General features: G+C 37.3%; 1 protein-coding gene across 11 annotated transcripts in view; it reads right to left on the bottom strand.

Annotated features, from left to right (window-relative positions):
• Positions 1-20,985, bottom strand: part of slc4a2b (solute carrier family 4 member 2b) — a 99,383-nt gene that overhangs the window by 42,332 nt on the left and 36,066 nt on the right. For 7 of the 11 annotated variants that reach the window (XM_059017162.1, XM_033992501.3, XM_033992502.3 and 4 more), the window contains 3 exons: positions 14,610-14,668; positions 7,773-7,886; positions 7,258-7,410 (listed from right to left, as the gene is read on the bottom strand). In XM_059017162.1, the coding sequence (XP_058873145.1) occupies positions 7,258-7,305 (48 nt within the window). In that variant the 5' untranslated portion in view covers positions 7,306-7,410; positions 7,773-7,886; positions 14,610-14,668. Of the gene's footprint in view, positions 1-1,364; positions 1,425-7,257; positions 7,411-7,772; positions 7,887-14,609; positions 14,669-20,985 lie in introns of those variants that run through there. The other 4 variants (XM_033992507.3, XM_033992506.3, XM_059017190.1 and 1 more) reach the window with 2 other exon arrangements.

Below are 20,985 nucleotides of genomic sequence, written 5' to 3'. Positions count from 1 at the left end.
TCCAAACAAAACTGGTCCTCAGCCTCATTATTTCCCTATCCTCTTGTTTTGTCTCAGTACTTGGTTGCATTTTTAAATGATGAAACAATCGTTAATTCCCAAGAAGTACATAACAGAGAAACACAACTGGAATAATCAAGTTAGAAAACAACTGTCCAGTTTACAGTATGGCTCTTTCATGTTGTTTAAAGCAAACTTCCTGTCATTTTTAAGATTCCTTCCCTGCACTAAAAAAACAAGCCTCTTTGTTTCCTTTTATAGAGTGACAAACACAAGTCAGCAAATCGGCCTGAAAATCCCACCCGCCCAAACAACTTCCACATCAGCGGTGAGGCTTGCAGCGGTAACTGGACCGTGGCCAAGACGAAAGAGGCCTTGCAGGCGATTAAGTGCTGATTACTAGATCAGGAATGAAAACAACAGCAAAGATGCACAGAGGTGACCCGCTGTACCCCGTGTCAGAAACAAACTAATTAACCTTCACTGAAAGCAAAACAAGCTAGAAGTGCGGGGACAAATCTGAATATTCAAACAAACATTCCTTGACGTATTAAAAAGGCAAAAAAAAAACATGTCCAGGTCTGTCAGAAATTGTATGATTGATAGAAATAAAAAAATTACTAATCACCTTGCACCGATTTACCACCTTGCCAGAATCTGGACACTTTCGAAAATGTCAAGTAGAAAAAACCTGTCTGGTGTGAGTGATTACTATATTATATATGAATACACACACACACATATATATATATATATATAAAAAATTTGTTTTATAGTTAACTATAGTCTTACAGTTAAGATAGCTCTTAGAAAAGCCAACAGCCCAAAATAACCATGATAAATCAAGACTAGCAGCATTGGTCTGTCTAGTACAGTAGGAGACGATCAATCCAATTGCATCTACTTCACTCTATAGAAGGATGTTGGCCAAACTATGGTATTTAAAAGAGAAACAAAAAAGAGCAATACAGTGTCTGGTGGGAGTATGCGGGGAGAGGGGTGGGATCTCAAGAAGATATTAAATCAAAACCAACAATCAAATCAAACCAAGGGGAGCCTGGATTTTACTCAACAGCCGACAGAGAACACACCTGGCAGCTCTTGACTTTTATTTATCTACAACAAACCGTTAGAAAAGGTTGTGTTGTTCTGAAAAGGAAATAGCTGAAAAGGAAATAGCCGCACATCTGTCCGATTTCTCCGCCGCATGGAATTCCTGCAGTATCTCAATAGGCTCTCTGTTTTATACACACAAGCAAAGCTGGCTGATGCAGCTTACTCAGAAGACCAATGACGAACACTGCAACATATAGCCAAACTGAACACCACAAGAAAGCTCTTCCCCAAACTCTAGAGTCGCTTACCTTAGAGTTCAAGAGGAAGTCCATACAGTATAACGCTCCAGACACCCTGCGAGGTTTGTGCTATGAGCGCAGCCTTCACGAGAAGTCCCCCGAGTTTTGTGTTAAAGTTCAGACAGAAAAAGCAGGCACTGTGTCAGCAGTCACGTGACCAGATCAGCTTGGCAACAGGAAGAGAGAATATTGCCCTTCAGAAAATATCCAAAATCGGATTACTGATTGCCAGCTTGCACACAAACTAGCAAAGGGTTAATGATTAATTGTGAAGGATCGCCAAAGTTGGAAATACGAGCAGGCATCGGTTAAGAATGGTTGTAAACTACTGCTATCTTTATTACGGTTTAATTAACCAACTGTAGCATTACCCCAACTACACTGTATCTAAAAGCTCAGAACAGCCATAATGTAAAAAAGGATACAATTACTACAACAATAAGCCCTCAAGTTAACAGCTAGAGCATAGGCTTGCATTATTCTTTGCATTTGAGAAGATTGTGGGTCTATGCTGGAAAAGAACAGTTTAGCCTAACAATCTCCAAAAGTGACCGATTTTTGACCATGTATACACACATTTCTGTTTCATTTATTACTTATAAACTATAACAATAAAGACTGAGCAGCTGGCAAGTCTAACACCATTATCTCAAGCTGATCTTGAAAAGGCGTGTGTGTCAGTGGTGGCCGGAGGCCAAAAAAAATGCGGAGGCAAAAAACATAAAAATAAAATAAAGGTCCCCTTAAGCCCCCAGCAGCAGTACAATCTTAGTATTGTATTCTGACTGACAACACTTCTCATCATCATTATTATTATTATTATTATTATTATTATTATTATTATTATTATTATTATGTATTTATTTATTTATTTGGCAGACGCCTTGATCCAAGGTGATTTACAGGTGTTACAGGGCAGTACTGTACAGGGTTACAATGCAAGATTAATATTTAAAAACAGTACAGTTTAATACTACTAAAATACAATATGAACTAGGATGCAACAAGTTAGAATTACAACAAGATATATCTAAAATGACATATTAGTGTGCAATAGTGTAAGGATAGTGCATCAGCCCTAAGATCCAGGAACGTGGGGTGTAAGTCAGGCAAGTCCAGTGCATAGTCAGAGGGGCAGATTAATAGACCCCAATTCGTCTGTCAAACGCATTTTCTCCACTAGCCAACAGTGAAAAGAAAAAACAGTAGCCCCTCAGCGGATGTTTAAAAACACACTCTATACAAAATTAATATAGCATTTAGATTTCAAGACCACGTCACTAACATACTTTGCATACAATATTTTCTGAACAAAGTTAAGGAAGGAGAAAGAGAGACTAAAAAATCAAGCACATCCTATCAACTTAAATATTGCACTTTTATTGCCTGCGTAAATTTAAATATTTAAATAATTTAAAGTATTCACACCCTTTGATGCTATGATAGTATTGTCTACAAGGTGCTAGAAATTTCAATATGATAAACCTAATTCTAGAAAAGTCTAGAAAATGCTGGATTGTAGGTGAACAGTCTTGGAGTATAAAAGGGTTAGGCATAAGGTGCCTCAACTAGCTATTAATTTAATTTTCCTTGTCAGGGTATGAATACGTTTGAATTAGCATTTTGAGTTTTGCTAAAAAATTGCTGAAATAAATAATTGTAGACATCTATTTCTTCTAACTTTTTTTCCTCATCCTCAAAAGCAAAACTTTTGCCAAAAAAGTTTTTTCCTAAAATTCTTTGTTTTTGAGAAATTTCTAAAAATGATAAAATTTCCATTGGGGTATGTAAACTTTTTACTACAACTGTGTATTATAAAGCTATTGTATGATAATAAAGCTATTATATGATAGATATTAGCAGCACTTAAAATACCCTGTGGTAGAGAGGAAAGTGGTTTGCTAACCACTAAACTCGATTTCTATCAACTCTCCTTTGTGACATTAAAACTTCTATAACTATGAACAGCAAAGACCCACGCAACGATTAAGAAACAAAATACTTTAAAGCCTTGATTTATATGGCCCTTTATTGAGTGATGAAAGGGAGCTTAACAAGTCCCGAGCGTTGTTTTTGCAAGGACAATCACGGCATGCTCAGCAAATGGATTCCATGTTGGCAATCTGGGCAGTGGAATTGTAGCTGTTGAGAAGAACAGGTTCACGGGACCCTGCCAGCTCACAAAAACCACCCTGTCCCCTGCTGGTGAACAGAGACGTGTACCGCCACTTAATAGAAATCAAAGGGGTCATAAGTCTAGGTCGCAAGGCTTCTTTCACTGCATAACCATTAGCTCCCTTGTGCTAAAATAAAAGGCAGTGGCATCTGGCATCACGCCGACAAGCAGCCTTAGTGGGAGTTCAGTGCCCTTTGTTTCAGAGGTCTGCAATAATCCTGGTTTTAAGCTAAGAGAACAACAAAAACAACAAAAAAAGAAAGAAAAATCCAACAAAAAATGTTAAGTCAAAGCTGTTTTTAATAAATCTCTGGAGGAATGCATGGCTTTCATCAGGTGCTCCTCTCTAGTACTGCTGCGTCTTAGTAATAGCAAGCCAGCATTTTGACAGGACTCTTCATTCTGCACCTGAATGAGCTTAGAAAAGAGCTACAGTTAGGGATGTCATGGTATACCGGGATATAGATTGCCACGGTTTTGAAACCTCTTCTATACCTTTTCTATACCATGGTTACCCAGTTCACGGTTTACAATGGTATGCAAAAGGAGTTCTCGTGTTCGTCTCTACCAGCTCCTCATTGCTGCTTGTCAGTTTTGAATCCCCCCCCCCCCCCCCAAAAAAAAAACCTAAACAAGCAAACTAAACAAGCAAAACAAAATGTCGGATAGTAAACAAACTCGTACAAGTAACTAAAGTTACCTCTTTCCCCCTGCAAACCGGATAAAAATCACCCATCTGCTGATATTTTGGGTATGAAAAAAAATGAAGAGGGCTTTGTAGTTGAGGATGTAAAACCAGTGTGCAGAGCATGCAGGATTTGGGTAACACAGCTAGAGGTGGGAATACATCCAACCTCTTCGCCCACCCACGAGAGTACCACTCGTCCCTGTATGGCAAAGCTCAGGTATGTACATTATTAGTATACTCTTAATCACGTTTTTATAATTAAAGTACACTTTGTTTTGTGTACACGTAGAAGATGCTGCTTGCAATCTATATAGCATGCTTGTATTGCAGGAGCACGTGGTGGCCAAGTAAATCAATGAAGCTAACTAACTTGGTCAAAACAGATTGAACAGTGGCAGTTCCATGAACGTTATCTTCACATTTCTTTTGCCATTTAATGTAAAGCTGAGGAGTTATTCAAATGTATTAATAAAGTATCACCAATACAGAATAGATGGACAGTTCACTGTGGATTATGAATAGTAAAATCAGAGGCAAGCTGAAAAACCTGCATAGCCAGTACATAATATAACTCTTTACTTAACATTATTTATAGCAGTATCGCAATTCTAAACTGCAATTCTGCACACAATACAGTTCAAATTCAAACTGATGGAAAATATTTTCTTTGTAGGAAAAATGTAACTACAGTAAAGCACTTTAACAGCTGTTTTCTATTAGTTGACCACTGTGTATTTCTTTAAATAGCCATTTTACATTATACTGAGGTATGACGATAACCGCGGTATATTTGACGGTTATCATACTGTAATACCGTGACATCCTTAGCTACAGTATGTTCATAATCCAATGTAATAAGCTTTTTTTTATTACTATGTCTAAAACACACCATCATCTGCAATAATACAATATCTGTAGAGGCTAGCAAGTTTTTGGTTTTGAAAGCTTCATTTGTACAGCGTGGCTGGTTTCAGGGTTTTTTTGAAATCACACAGATGCACTAATCATTAGTAACTATTTTCATGGTGCACTAAAGATGGCAATCTGTTTAGTAGTCACCATTTCAGAAACCCATTTGGGATAAATAAGAACAAATTTCCCACACAATGATTCTGCATTGATAGTACAGTGATGCATCACATCTGAGTATCACTGCACTGGGATGTCTTTGCGTAATAAAATAATTAACCTATTTTTGGTTAGGGGACAATTAATTATTCAGGGATACTTAGATAATTAGTAGTACGGTTTAAGTGGGGTTAAGGGGCAATTCATGCCCTGCTCACAGTCCTTTGTCAATCGTATGAAATGGATAACATTTTGGGGTACCACTGCTCCAGTTAGACGGCTTGCTTATTATAAATATTTGAAGAGTTGAGGGATACTTAACCGACAGGTCGCTTACAATCTGTTAATGAGTTTCTTTGTCATCAAGTTAAGTACAAAATTCACTATTATGTAAATTCAGACACAGGAGAACCACAGATACATAAGTGCTGAAAGCTTGCTGATTACTGGAGCAATGTGTTGAAATATCAATCAAAGCATTAACTGTAACCCCAGGCACACTGGTGAAAGAGGTCTGGTGGCAGCATGCCTTCCTAGCGAGCATCTCTCTATTTCTAATTCCAGGAACCAACTCCACCCGTCAATTATGTGACCATGCTGGTTATGTAATGTTATTCCTCACAGAAATAAAAGTTGTGAAGATCAGGAACTACACATGACCGACCTTCTGACAGCGTTGCATTCAGTCTAGGCAGTTTAATTAAAGCAACTCTGTAGAAAGAAAATGTGTAATAAAAATAAAAAATGTGGGTGAATCTCCTAACTGCAATTTAGTGAACAGTTTGTCATCATGTTTAAATAGGTCAGATCAAACATCATTTTCTTTTTAATTTCAATACAGGGCCAGGGGCCTGTCCTGACCTCAAACACACACAGATAAGCAGGAACATTTCAAATCACATTTGTTGTGACATCTGAATTGATTGAATGTCTGAAACAAGTAACACCTGAAAAAAATCTCTCCCAGTTTATTTCCAGTATTACAGGTAACACTATCTGAGCTCATTAATGTGCGGTATGCACAGAAAAGTTATGTTTGGCCCTTTAAACCGGCTTAAAAAAAGTGCTTAAAACGATCTGTGTCTACACTACACAGTGTTTAATACCATATTCGAGAACCGTACTTGAGACCACCTCAGGGGGCAGTCTCGAGTCCTGTTCTAAATTAGATTGCATCAGGTAGTGCGGTTTGTCAGAAGTGCGGACGCTGTAATACCAAACTACATTTTTTGTGTATCCTCCAATATCCCAAAATGCTTTGAGGTATGTTTGGCGAAATACTCAGAACAGACACCTGAAGGACTTGCTATCTGTGCGCACTCCGCACGAGGTATTAATAACAATCAGTAGGGTTATCTCTGTTAAACTAGTGGGTAAAATAACAAAAGCACAAGGTTAAATTAAATGCAAGTTAAAAAGTAGGATCGGGGATGAAGTATTCATGTAATTTGCCAGCTCTGTTTGAAATAAAATTAAGGGGACCAGAATTAGGCTCAGGCAAGATATGAAGGTAAAAACAAAGATTGTTTTGCAATTAACAGATTTTAATTATGAAACAGAATCAATGTAATTTGTTTAAAGGGATGTCACCTGATTAAAAATAAAACCTCTAAACTTCAAGCCCTACTTGTGTGTGCGTGTGTTCGCATTTACTTTTTTCAAAATACTTGTTTTATTTCGTTTTAGCAATATGGCCTTAATATGGGACATAACACATTATTCATTATCATATTCATTCCCACTGTTCATTGCGCTGCTAGGAACTGTAACCGAACTATTTTAATAGTGTGTGTACGCATTAAGCCTTACTAAACTTGTAAAGTAAGAAACTCGCGAAAGCATAACAAGCCCCAGCACAGCACAAGTGTGAAGTAGGACCATATTGACTGCTTATAAACTCATTGAAAGAGGGACGCTAAAGTAAAACAGCAAAGCCTGCCATTAGACTTGGAAGTGCAGAGTGTACTTACAGTGTGAGCTGTAGAAGCCAAGGTATCCTGAGCCTCTGGGTCACTCATGGCTCAACTTCTGGTGCAGCTTCAAACAGCAAATTGATTTCAAGTCAAACCTTAACCCTTTTCTTTCTCACTCAGACTAAGCGGATGGCTTTGGGACAGCATAACCTGCAAAACAGAAAGTGAGTGGTGAGGGTATGGAAAGGATTACCAAGCCATGTTGTTCATGTTGAATCATTGGGTTTCTGTAAAGAGAATATTAGGCATCTGACAAACAAATAGTAAATAAATAAATAAATAAATAAATAAATAAATAAATACATACAGAAGATAATGTCCAAAGAGTTGGCATTGCCTACAACAACACCACATTCTCCAACAGCACCATGGAAAGTCATGATGTCAAATCATTGATTCCTCAGAGTTTCTGAAGACTATGCTGCAAACTTGTGAGGAGTCAGACTGGATGAACATTTTGTGATGAGCACATTCCTGCATGTGAACTTGCATCAAATAGTCCTTAGTCCTACCTTAAAAGCTACTGCTGTGCATACTGGGATATGTATGTCTTTGCCGAGTTTAATCAGAGGTTACATCTGGCCCAGGATTACAATCCCACAATTCCCTGCAAGGATGACGTGTTTCTAAGGAAACAAACAAAGTCAAATCAAAATTAGGGTTGGGGTCAATTCCTGTTTTTCAATTGCAATTCCATTTCCAATTCCTTTTTAAAATCAATTCCCAATTCCAGCTCCTTCGATAGAATTGGAATTTATATTTTAGAGACACAATCACTGGTGCGATTGTTCAGCTGCTTCAGTTTGATGCCAATTTAATTGACTGACAGTGACTTCAATTTAAGTAATGTGTTGCCACTGCGAGAAGCTCATTTTTATGGAATACTGTGGATTGCAATTTTGATCAATGATGTGTTGTACAGTAATTGATTAAAATGGAATTGGAAATTAATTGATTTAAAAAAAAAAGTTTTTATATCAAACAAATAAATCACAAATAAAATACAATGTGTTTTAGTTAGTTTGATCAGGACAGGTTCAATATTAAATCATACTGTCAGATTGTTAGTGATTATTAGAAAACAATACATTGTGTAAACAAGGCCAACTGAGGAAGCACCTTGTTTTTAATCTTGACATTTTCTATTGATCGATTAATCATCCAATCTACGCGATCAGTTAATCCCACCTGTTTGCTTGTGATATGAAATTGAATTGAAAGGCAATTACAGGTAATACTAAGTATTAACATAATGCTGGAGTATTTACAGCAAATGCTTCATAATGCCAGCTATTATTTCATATCAGCATATTTACTTAAAGGGGAAAAAGGGGAAGATGTGTTTGATTGTTTGGAATGTCAGGATGTATTTGTTCATTTGATTCACTCTTGTTTGCACGTTTAACGATTGATTAATTAATTGAGTTTTTGACCAAGTCTAATGCAAGTAAAATTAAATAAAAACGTGTTCAGCCTTTCTTCATCTGACATTTTAACACTCCTAACAGCAAAAACTAACTATATACACTGTAGTTAAATCACTAAGCCAGATTTTTTTCAAGTTTTTTCAGAAAACAATATTAATCTTCTGATACTGTTTGAAAGAAATATGTTGAATAAAAATAAATCAATTTACTTGCGACTAAGATGATATGATAAATTTGTTTTGCAAACTTTAAGCGATTGTCCTTGTGACATTTTCCTAAGAATGGCTTTTTCCTTGGCCTGCGACCATTGAGACCTTCACCATGCAATACTCGACCTATGGTTGAAATGGAAACTCTAGTCCCACTTGTAGCAATCAATCTCGGATTGTTATTAACCTTCCTCACAATTCTTCTACTTGTTCTTGGTGAAAGAACCTTCTTTCTTCCAGACCGAGGGATCATTGTGACAGTACCCAAGGTGCGAAATAACCGACGCCACCGGCGGCAAAGAAAAAAAAAAAATACAGCAAAAGTTGTCTATATGTCCGCACGTCATTGCCGCCGGTGTCCCTCAGCACCAGCACATCTGATCTACAACCCATTCACAAACTTGCTCAGTGTCAGCTGGCCCGTTCTGTCACAATTCAATTGAACTCTGTCTAATCTCGTCCTGCGAGAAAATGACTCATTATAATAATGTATTATTGTTGCCATTCTTTTTACTGTGCACCTCCCATCACTTAGCCACGAGAAAGACGTACTGTACCATTGGTTAATGGTGGGCAAACAGAGAGAGGGATGCTTTTAGACTGAGCTCAGTATGACCGTGCCTCCAGGAATTGTCAATCACACGTGTTCACTGGCAGTGTCACTGTGTGTTTTTTTTCCCCATCTGTGAGCTCCATGCTAATTCAAAAACGTTTAAAAAGAAAGGAGGAAGAAGACCTGTCTAAAGTGGCAGTGAAGTGTTCTAGGATTTACCTGATGTTCAGGTAAGAAATGGCTGCACAGCAATTCGTCCCTGACAATAATAATAATAATAATAATAATAATAATAATAATAATAATAATAATAATAATAATAATAATGTGACCTTACATCATGTACTGCAGAAAGAGCCACTTGTACAGTTTGCATTTCACTGTGTTTGGATCATTTAGGCATTTCACTAAAAAATATCAAACAGCAGAGGGTTTTACATAATAGTGAACTTTGTACTTTCATTTTCAGGCCATTTCTTTAGCAGCTGCAATTTAAATTTGTTTTCGATGCTTCGCTGTCCACTATTTCACAGACACGTGAATATCCTTCAAATAATGTAGACCTTTCCTTTTTTAATTTACAGCTTAGTAAAAGAAAACACATAACGTATACCACTTTAAACATAATCATAGTCTATGATCATATATGGTATAAGGAGATCTGATTCTATGCTTAAAATTGCAATACTTTAAAATGCAACGGTGCAATACACATTCTGACTCCTTCCATGTCTTGAATACATTACGAATTTATAGACATTTCAATGACCGTTGTTGTTTTATAATTCCGTGTTATTCCCCCCTCCCCCCCCAAAAAATAGGTAGATAATTGTTAGTTTTGCTCAAATCCTTACATCAAAAATGTGTAGAATGTGTATGCTTTGAAACGGCAAGGCGCCTTAACAAAACTGTAAATCCTTTCAAGAACTGTGAAATTATATAAAGTCTCTGAAATGTAAACATCTAACATTATGTACATCATTGTGATGCAGCACACTCTCCATTGCCTCCATTGCATTTCTATCTCGAGTTTTTTATTTTCTTTTCAAACACACGTTGTTTGTACAGGTTGTCAGAGTGATGGAGACGAATATAATATTAGTGGGTATACACTGTACAGGAAAGACAGGCAGGACAGAAGAGGCGGAGGTGTAGCGCTATACATAAAAAATAGTCTTGAAGCCCAGGTGTTAAATCTGGATGAAGAAAACAACGCCGAATCAATATGGGTCAGAATAATGGACAAAAATTCAAAGTGCTTAAGAATAGGAGCATGCAATAGACCGCCAAATTCAAATGCCGATCAAAATAATCTGTTATACAAGAGCCTTAGAAATGGCTTTGTAACCCTTTCCAGACTGATAGGCATCAACAACGTTTTTCCGGAGGTCTTAAGGAATTTCTTTTGTTCGTGGCATGATGTGCCTCTAGAACCTGTGTGCTGACAACTTCACTCTGATGGTAAGGGCCAAAGTTAGTCAGATTTATATTGGGCAGGGCTTGCCCAAATCAGGCCTGGTTGTTAATCAAAGTACTCAAACAGCTGACCCTAATTATCCCTTTAATTGGGTTGAGTTAACTAGGGGGGGGGCAATAACTTTTTCACACCTGAAGATTGCATGTTTGATTACCTTGCACACCAAACAAATGAAAGAAGCACAAAACTTTGGTGTCATTTTTCTATCAGACTCCCTCTATATACTACTACAACCCACAAAAAAATCTGACCAAATACAATGTGAAAAATGTGCAAAAATGCAGAAAATAAAACAGGGCAAATACTTTTTCACTGCACTGTACATTAATGACTTAGATTCTGGTATAGTAAGCAAACTTGTTAAATTTGCAGAAGACACAAAAATAGGAGGAGTGCCAAACACTGTTGCAGCAGCAAAGGTCATTCAAAATGATCTAGACAACATTCAAAACTGGGCAAATGACATTTAATAGAGTAAAGTGTAAGGTACTGCACACAGGCAATAAAAATGTGCATTATAAATATCATATAGGAGATACTGAAATTGAAGAAGGAATCTATGAAAAAGACCTAGGAGTTTATGTTGACTCAGAAATGTCTTCATCTAGACAATGTGGGGAAGCTATAAAAAAGTCCAACAAGATGCTTGGATATATTATGAAAAGTGTCTAATTTAAATCAAAGGAAGTAATGTTAAAACTTTACAATACATTAGTAAGACCTCATCTAGAATATTGTGTTCAGCTCTGGTCACCTCGTTACAAAGAGCATATTGCTGCTCTAGAAAGACTGCAAAGAAGAGCAACCAGAATTATCCTGGGTTTAAAAGGCATGTCATATGCAGACAGGCTAAAAAAATTGAATCTATTCAGTCTTGAACAAAGAAGACTATGTGGTGATCTGATTGAAGCATTCAAAATTCTAAAAGGTATTGACAATGTCGACCCAGGGGACTTTTTCGACGTGAAAAAAGAAATAAGGACCAGGGGTCACAAATGGAGATTAGATAAACAAGTCATTTGACGACTATCGTTATTACACTCCAGCCATGGGTATATCTTCAGCCAATTTGCATGAAAATCTACCTTTAACATTCCCATCACTGACATCGCTTATTTGTGCTGTTGTATCACTAAGGTTGTATTTTTTCATGGTGAGCACGGATTTCACAATTTCCATGAATTAGAACCAGTGCCTTGTAATAATAATATCATCCAATTCTCTGTGAAAATCTCAATTTCTGAAAGAATACTATTTTTAGCATTTAAAAATGTACTGATTAAACATTCGCTTCACCAGCGGACAACTTGTTATATGAAATCCAGTTGAACTTGCTTACTCTCTAATTTATGAAACACATGGCATAGAGGGTTTTCAAAAAGCTTTAATTACGGGACACAGACAAGCTATATTTAACTCTTGTTAACAGGGCGACTTTAGTAAAAATACCCTGAATATTTATTTTCTGCCAAATTACCCTTTGTATTTTCTCATTATGAAAGTTTGTTTTTATTTTTACAATGGAAAAGTGACCTATATTTTATTTTTGTAACAATTACTGTGTGAAACACCCAGAAAACATTGATTTTTGTTTGTTTGAATTAACATTTCATCAACATAATAGGTTCTCATTTTTGTTGTTTTATGAATTCTGCTCACTCCACTGAAACTGCTCTCCTGTCTGTCTGAAATTGCCTTGGTGCCCTTGGATTGGATTTATATTTTGCCTTTCTGCCCCCAAGAACTGCCTTGGTGCTCCTGAATTTTCACGCCCAACGAAGGCAACATTGCCTTGCCCTTCATGACCTTAACTTCATGCCCCGAGTACCATGAGTCTTGTATGTCTTGATAATAGAAACAATAGCTGAAATTGGGATACTCAAATGCTTGGGAATATTCTTGTATCCTTCTCCAGTTTTATGACAATAAATAATTTTCTGCCTAAGGTCTTCAGATAGCTCTTTACTTTTTCCCATATTGACTTATTGGTAATGACAACAATCATCCTATGCCTAGCCCTTTTATACTCTCTAAGAATGTTCACCTACAATCCAGCATTTTCTAGACTTTTCTAGAATTAGGTTCTGCATTATCATATTGAAATTTCTAGCACCTTGTAGACAATACTATCATAGCACCAAAGGGTATGAATACTTTTGAATTAGCATTTTTGCAGTTTTGCTCCATAAATTGCTGACATAAATAATTGTAGACATCTATTTCTTGTAACTTTTTACTCATCCACAAAAGCGAAACTTCTGCTACAAAAGATTTTTCTTAATTCTTTGTTTTCGAGAAATTTCTAGAAATTATACATTTCGATTTGGGTATGTAAACTTTTGACTACAACTATATATATATATATATATATATATATATATATATATTATATATATATATATAGTCTAACAGAGGTTAAGACCTCACTGGATCAAGTGACTCCCCCTTTCCCTCTCTCTCTCTCTCTCAAGGTCATGCAGTGAAAAGTCTGTAGTGGCAGTGCTGTGGACCCCGAAGATCTGCTGGCTCTTAGCACTTGGCTCTTAACCATTAGACTCATTTGGCTCACTCAAACCACAATGCATCTTTTATTTAGTAACTGGAGAGTTTTATTAAAGACCTAGTGTTGAGGACAGGTTACAATTACAGTACCCACTTCCCCCCTTACAAGACTTACTGCCATACTCAAGGGCAGCCAAAGTCAGCCCTAGAGTGATTCATTTTGAACAGGCTATTGTTTACATGTTATTAACTTATTAATAAGATTGCCACAAATTCGGCCTGTAGTTCACTAGAAAGCCAAATAAAAATTAGTACAATTGGTTGAAACAAAAATCTGGACTGGAATAGCCTTGGGGGAACAATTATGAGCTTCTCTCTCTGACTCTGGCCTGCAGTACAGTCTAGTTACAGTTGCAGGCAAATACAGAACCAATGACACTGAAACACTCTTGCAATAACAGTGTGTGGTGTCCTAACTCCACAGTCACTGACAGTACCTACTGTATTGTACTCTCTCATTACCAAAGCAGTCTGATAAAGAACATTGTACTGAAGAGCTTAATCCCACCCTCCCCAATTAATGTACCAACCTGCAGTACATACACACACCATCCTACTGTACAATACCCATGCTCCAAACCGAATTGTATTTATTCTTCTAATTTGAGTTACTGAGGTCTGATGTACCTGTATAATTACTCAGTGGTGGAGAGTACCAGAAAGCAGCAGAGATACAAAAATGTGCATTGAAGACTTGGTGACAACAAAACTACGTGCAGCAATGGAAAGGTCCCAAAAGAATATAATTCCGGAAAACACAGTCAAAGCTTGGCCTGTACATTCAGTAATCTAGCTACCAAAGTACTTCACTGTACTGTATGCCCTTCTAAATCCCCAGTTCTGAATACTGTGCAGAATCTCATGTACACCAATGTGAAGCATACAGAGTCACTCTAAAATCGTAAAATATAACAGAGTTTAAAAGCATGCCCGTCTGCCTTCTGTCTTCCATTTAATCATGGTACATTTGCAGAGGCAGGCAAGATAGTCACAGAGGAGTCGATTGATTAGCACCGACTTTAGTATGCGTGCACGTCTCAGAAGGAAAAGGTGACCTAAACAGATGGAAACACACAAAAAAGGCTGCGCTGTAAAAAATGAAAAAAAGAGAAACCTCTTACCTTTATTAATTTAGTGCAGGAGAGCTACTGCTGGCATCATAGTGCAAACCCGAGACCCACTGCAAACCAAAAAAAAACAAGACAAGACAGAGCAGGTTTATACAGTGTGAGCTGTACTGTATTGCAAACACACACACACCCAGCCTCCAAGTAACAACTGATAATTCAAGCCCTCCTTTCTAGATTATATTTCTTCCTCTCTCTCATGTCTCCATGTGACCCGAGATATGACTCAACAGCAATATATTCAAAGCAGTAGTCTCACACAGACTGAAAAATAACATGAGTAAACACATTTCTACACTGTATGAAATCCCCAGTTGCCCATCCCTTCTCCCCCCCAAAAAAATACATAAATAAATAAAATAAGGATGGACAATATATCACAGATGGCTTATCTAATCCTAATCAATGCCAAATAATTCTATTAATAACCTAGTTTTAAAAATGGTGGCATTTTAAAATGTACTTAGGTGCACAAATACTGTGGCATAAGACAGAACTGCCTGCCAACAAGTTGCCAGACAGCTTTTAATGGGCATACAGAATACTAGGTTTAAAAAGATCAAGTGAAGACAACCTCATGACGTCGCCAAAAACAGGGAGGTTACAAACGGGGTGGGACAGACATGTTTGTGAAGAGTATTGACAAAGGTTTCTATTCACCACCTTTGTTGAAATAGCACCCTAGAGATTTCAAGCTGGTTTTCATACCTTCCTTAGCAGAGGTACAGTATCCACCACAAAGGTTCCATTCTCAACCCAGTTATTTAGATATAGTAAGTCTACAGCAGGGCTAGTGTTAAAGGGAACAGGTGGAAGTGACAGCAAGCTCCAATAACTATGCAAGTCACAGGGGGTGTGGAAATCAAAACTGGCTCATAGACCCAATCACAACCTAAATTTTATAACTGCTTCCACTATGGGAGTGCGACACGACAGCACTGTGGGCCCAGGTGTTACCGGCAGAGAAGGAGACTCAGACACAGGGAAAACTTGGTTTAATGCGCTAATGCGCATTTTTAATTAACAAAACAATAATCAAAAACAAAAATAAAAAAGGCACAAGGGCCAAACTAAAAGGTTAAACAAAACACAAAACAGCAGGGCATTCACTATATTGCTATCTCTACACATACAAATCACCAGCATGACACTGCAAACTCACCCAAAACCTTCCACTAGACAAGGGATTTCTCCTTCCTTATATGCCATGTGGCTGGAGCCTAATTAATCATCAGTTAATCAATTACCTACTTCAGGCTCCAGCCACAGTCTCACATGTATTTTGGCAGGGAGGAATTTAACCCCCTCCATGTCAACCTAATATTCCCTACACAGACATTATTTACAAGGGCAGCCACAGGGAAATATTTAAAATAACTCTTTTCTAATTACGCAAATACATAAATATACATGGAACTGTTCTATTCTTAAATACAGTACTGATCTAGATTCAAACTGTGAACCTACAATAAAAACTTGTATTACTCCATGAATCCGACTAAACGGGCAGCTTCTGTCAGCTCAGTACTCTGGTGCACAGTACATTCAGAGCAACATGTAGTATAGGTCTACAGTAAGTGTATTGTACCTGGTACTGTAATGCCAAGAGGGAAACTGGAGAAAACTGTGCCTTCATAATTATACACATCTGCTGGATAATTAAAAACAATGTATGTGAAGTCTACAATTTTAAACATTAAGTTTTCACAAGAGAACAACAATCTGATGTTAGAAGTACAAGTGTAGGGGCTCCCGAGTGGCACATCCGGTAAAGGCGCTCTGCGTGCAGTGCAGGATGCGCTCTATAGCCTGGACGTCGCCGGTTTGAGTCCAGGCTATTCCACAGCCGACCGTGGAAGGGAGCTCCCAGGGGAGGCGCACAATTGGCAGAGCGTCGCCCGGGGGAAGGGAGGGTTAGGTCGGCCAGGGTGTCCTCGGGTCACTGTGTACCAGCGACCCCTGTAGACTGGCCGGGCGCCTGCGGGCTTGCCTGTAAGCTGCCCGAGAGCTGCATTGTCCTCAGACGCTGTAGCTCTTGGCTGGCTGCATGGTGAGTCCGCAGTGTGAAAAAAAAAGCGGTCGGCTGACGGCACACGCTTCGGAGGACAGTGTGTGTTCGTCTTCGCCCTCCCGAGTCAACGTGAGGTTAAATAATTGGCCATTCTAAATTGGGAGAAAATACTAAAAATAATTGGCAACGACTACATTCATAAAAAAAAATAAAAATGACTAAATTTATAAACAAAAGCCTTCAACTGCTGTTGGATAAACAAGTTGGTTGGAGAGCGAGTGGTCCCTTTAAAGAGTTTTCCCTTTTTAACTTCCCCTGGAGTCTTTTCTGATTTACTACAGTAGCCCAGAGCTGTGTTATACAATGTACGAAAATCAAATCACGTCTTAATCATGAGTCATAAGACAAACACTGCAGGATGTACAGTATAATAAAATGTGTTTGCTTTGTTCGCCCATACAAACAAACTGTTTAAATCACAAAAGGAAACACATTAACAAACGCAATACAGTCTGCAATAAAGTATGTGCCTTGCCCCAGCCTTTGCACCACACAGTAGGTCAACTTTGAGATCTTACTGTACAGTTCATGCAGTAAATGTAACAGTCTAACGTAGATCACTAAGCGATATCAGAGAGCCTATGACTGACTCAGTGACCCTAAAACAATAGGGGACTTTAATGATGACAACAGAACACTTCTCCTAACTAAAATACTGTTACAAGCATGATAAACATGTTCTACAATAATTAAAATAAAATAATTTAAGAATTATATTCACTTTAAAACACAATAAACAATTCAATTGTATTAGGAAAACATACTTAAAACAACTCTTAAACTTGTGTCCGCAAGATTTGTTATTAGATATTTGACTGATTAACCTCTCTTGATATTGAAACTGGAAAGCGTATTTTTATAACTTAGATTCATATCTTTTCTATTTTTTTTTAAAAAATTTAGTCGTCGCCAATTTTTTACCCTGGTTTTCTCCCCAATTTAGCATGCCCAATTATTATTATCTGTATCCTCGGCTCACCGCTCGCAACCCCCCCACCGACTCGGGAAACGGCGGCTGGAGCACGCGTCCTCCAAAACGTGTCCCTGCCAAGCCGTCATTTTTCACATTGCGGATCCACAGCGATGCCACCAGACCTATAGTGCCGGAGGACAACACAGATCTGGCAGCTCCACTGCAGAACCACAGGCGCCCTATCAGCCACAGGGGTCGCTGATGCGCAGTGAGCCGTGGATTCCCCTGCCGACCTAAGCCCCCCCCTACCCAGGCAGCGCTCAGCCAATTGTGCGCCGCCCCCTAGGAACTCCCGGTCATGGTCGGCTGTGACATAGCCTGGATTTGAACCTACGATCAGGCTATAGAACACATCCTACACTCCGCGTGGAGCGCCTTTACTGGATGCGCCACTCGGGAGCCCCCGTTCATAGTTCTTTTGATATATTTGAAAACATCAAATAATAGAATTGTGAATATAATTTTATAAGAAATATGAAATTTGTGAAGGACTAAAACCCTATTTTTATATTTAAATATTAATCACATAATGGCAGCGTCGTCCTGTATATTAAGAAATGACTATTATCTAATATGCTGGTATATTATCAACAAAGCGGGGGTGTGGCCTAGGATCTTTAGATATTAATGTTAAATATTATCTTTATAAATATGCACTACAGTACAATCTTTAACATAGATCTCCACTGATACTTTTGCTAGTGGGCCTCTATCAGCATTTTAGAAACGTTTGTCTCCTTGCCTTTTCTGTTTTGTCTGTTTTATTACATTAATTGTTGTGTTATGCCTCAAAGAGGTGAGTATAGATCTAAGTTTACAGGCTGCAGACCGGCAGCTTTGTCTGTTTTGTAAACACATTTTAATTGTAAGTTACAGACAAAATGCCTTTGAATTGTAAATTAAATTATACTTGCATTCTTCAGTATGAACTCTGTAAACCTCCAGTCACAGTGCTTAGGCATCGCCTGGCACTAAAGTCAGTAACCGCAGCTACAGTAAAATATAGGGCAGGTTGTTTGAAATAAGCATTTCTAATTTTGACATCACAAAAACTACCAAACTACCATAACAAGTCCATCACAAACTTGGCAAAGTCTTGTGAAATAATATGGCCATCTTATTCTGCAAAAATATCTACAAGATCTTACGTTATACAAGTTCCCAACATCTAAGGTCATGCTCACATTTGGTTCGATACAAAGACAGTTCAGTGCCTTTGGTTTAAAACAAAGAATCAATTTGCTTGCTTTTCACTTACCTGGAAGCAAAAGCATGGAGTTCATTTGGGTGTGAAATGGAGTTTTTTTTTGTGTGTGTTTTTTTTCAGGACTGTTAATTTGTGTTCACAATGCAATTTGCAAGTGAACTGGGTTTTTTTTAGGATTAGTGGAATGCTTACACTGTCTTGGAATGTGATGACAGAGATTGAGGAACTATTCAGTTTAATTATTTACAATTCAGTGTACTATATCTGGAGGGAGAGCATTCTCTTTGTCGGGCTCTGTCTAGAATTTGGTGTACAACCAAATTTCTAAAAGTCTTCCTGTTTCTTTTACTGACCATATTATTCCCCTTAAACATTTTTGACCAAACTTTGTACAACGCCCTGTGTGCAAACAAACTGGGTTCCCTTGTTGCGAACCAAACTCAAGTTAATTTGTCAAAACAGACCAAGAATACCTATTTTGCTAAGTGAACTTTATTGTTTACACTACCCTCCAAACAAACCAAGCCGAAGTGTGGAACCAATCCCACTAACATAAGCAGTGTGAACACATCCTAAATATCAAAACCAGGGGGTTTATTCTTGACATTTTCTATTGATTGGATGATTAATCAATCTACCTGTTTGCTAGGGAGATGAAATTGTATTGAAAGACAATTACAAGTAATACAAAGTATTAACATAATGCCATTGTAGCAGGTCGATCGGTTAAAGGAAACCCTTTCCAGACAGATGTTTGTGAAACCAATCCAGGTAATGTTTATTCTCGTGTCTCCCGGATATACAAGAACTTGATTATGCATTTTCCAACTATATAAACATGAATATGAAGTGATATGCTTGCAAGTTTGAAGCTGCCAAAGTAACACACTGACAACACGCTTGCACTGCTACCATAGCTGCTCCACTGTCCCTGCAAGCACTGTAATTTGACAGTTGAAAATATTTGCTTACAAATGGAAGTTAGTCAAAGTCAGTCATTTAAAATATGAACTTTGTTTTTAAATGCTGTTTGTGGCGTTTTATGGATTGTGAGAGGTCAGACCTGGCTGTTTTAGTTTGAACGTTTCATCGTTTTTTTTATTTTTAATCAATGGTGTTGACGGGTTAAAAAGTGTATAGTGCATGTGTGTATGATTGTGTGGAATGTTAAGATGTATTTGTTCATTTGATTCATTCTTGTTTAATGATTGATTAATAGTATAATAAATTAACATTTCATGTTACATTAAAAAAAAAAAAACACAACACATGTGCAGCACTGGACTTTTTTTGTTTTATTTTCTTCACATGTAAGAAATCTTGATGCATCTTCCCATACAATATGAGAAACTTAACTTTGTTCTTGGTGCAGGACACTTTAGTTTAACAAATTATTTATAAAATGGGTAATGGTTTGTAAATAAATCCAAATACATAATTATATATATATATATATATATATATATATATATATATATATATATATATATATATATATAATTATACAATTATACTTTATAAATTATATAGGTGTGTGTAACTCTGTAGCGTAATAATCCCACGTCTTTTTAGGAATACTGCTGATCTTCTTACAAATATGCTATACTTAGTACTTATTCAGAATACAGTACTAAGTATTCTGAAAAATAATATATTAGCCTATACGTAAACGTACTGTTTGTGGTATATGGTGGTTATATAGGGTGCCCCATGAATCATGAACACATTCAATATTAATTCAACACAAATGCACATAATATAAAAATACAAGAGGTAACTTTATACACAAGTCAAATATTACATTCCACAAATCGTAAAACACACTGATTAACATTCATTAGTTATGAAAAATAATAAATGTGCTATCGTGGGACACCCTGAATATGGTGCATCTACTGATGTAACAATAAAAGGGCCTATCAATTAAAAAGGTATATTTGAACTTCAACATCTGTCCTATCACATATTGCAGTACAGCACATATTTTTACAATTAAGACATTATTAAACAGGTTATGCAGGAAAGTAATAATACTGCAATATACCTGGGCGTGAACTTCTATTAAACGTTTTTATTTATTATTAACGTATGTTAAAATAATACAAGATTTGAAGTACAA

The sequence above is a fragment of the Acipenser ruthenus genome, chromosome 3, assembly GCF_902713425.1.
Source record: "Acipenser ruthenus chromosome 3, fAciRut3.2 maternal haplotype, whole genome shotgun sequence".
Lineage (NCBI taxonomy): Eukaryota > Metazoa > Chordata > Actinopteri > Acipenseriformes > Acipenseridae > Acipenser > Acipenser ruthenus.
Note: the sequence above shows the minus strand (reverse complement) of the source record. Positions and strands in the feature narration are given on the sequence as shown.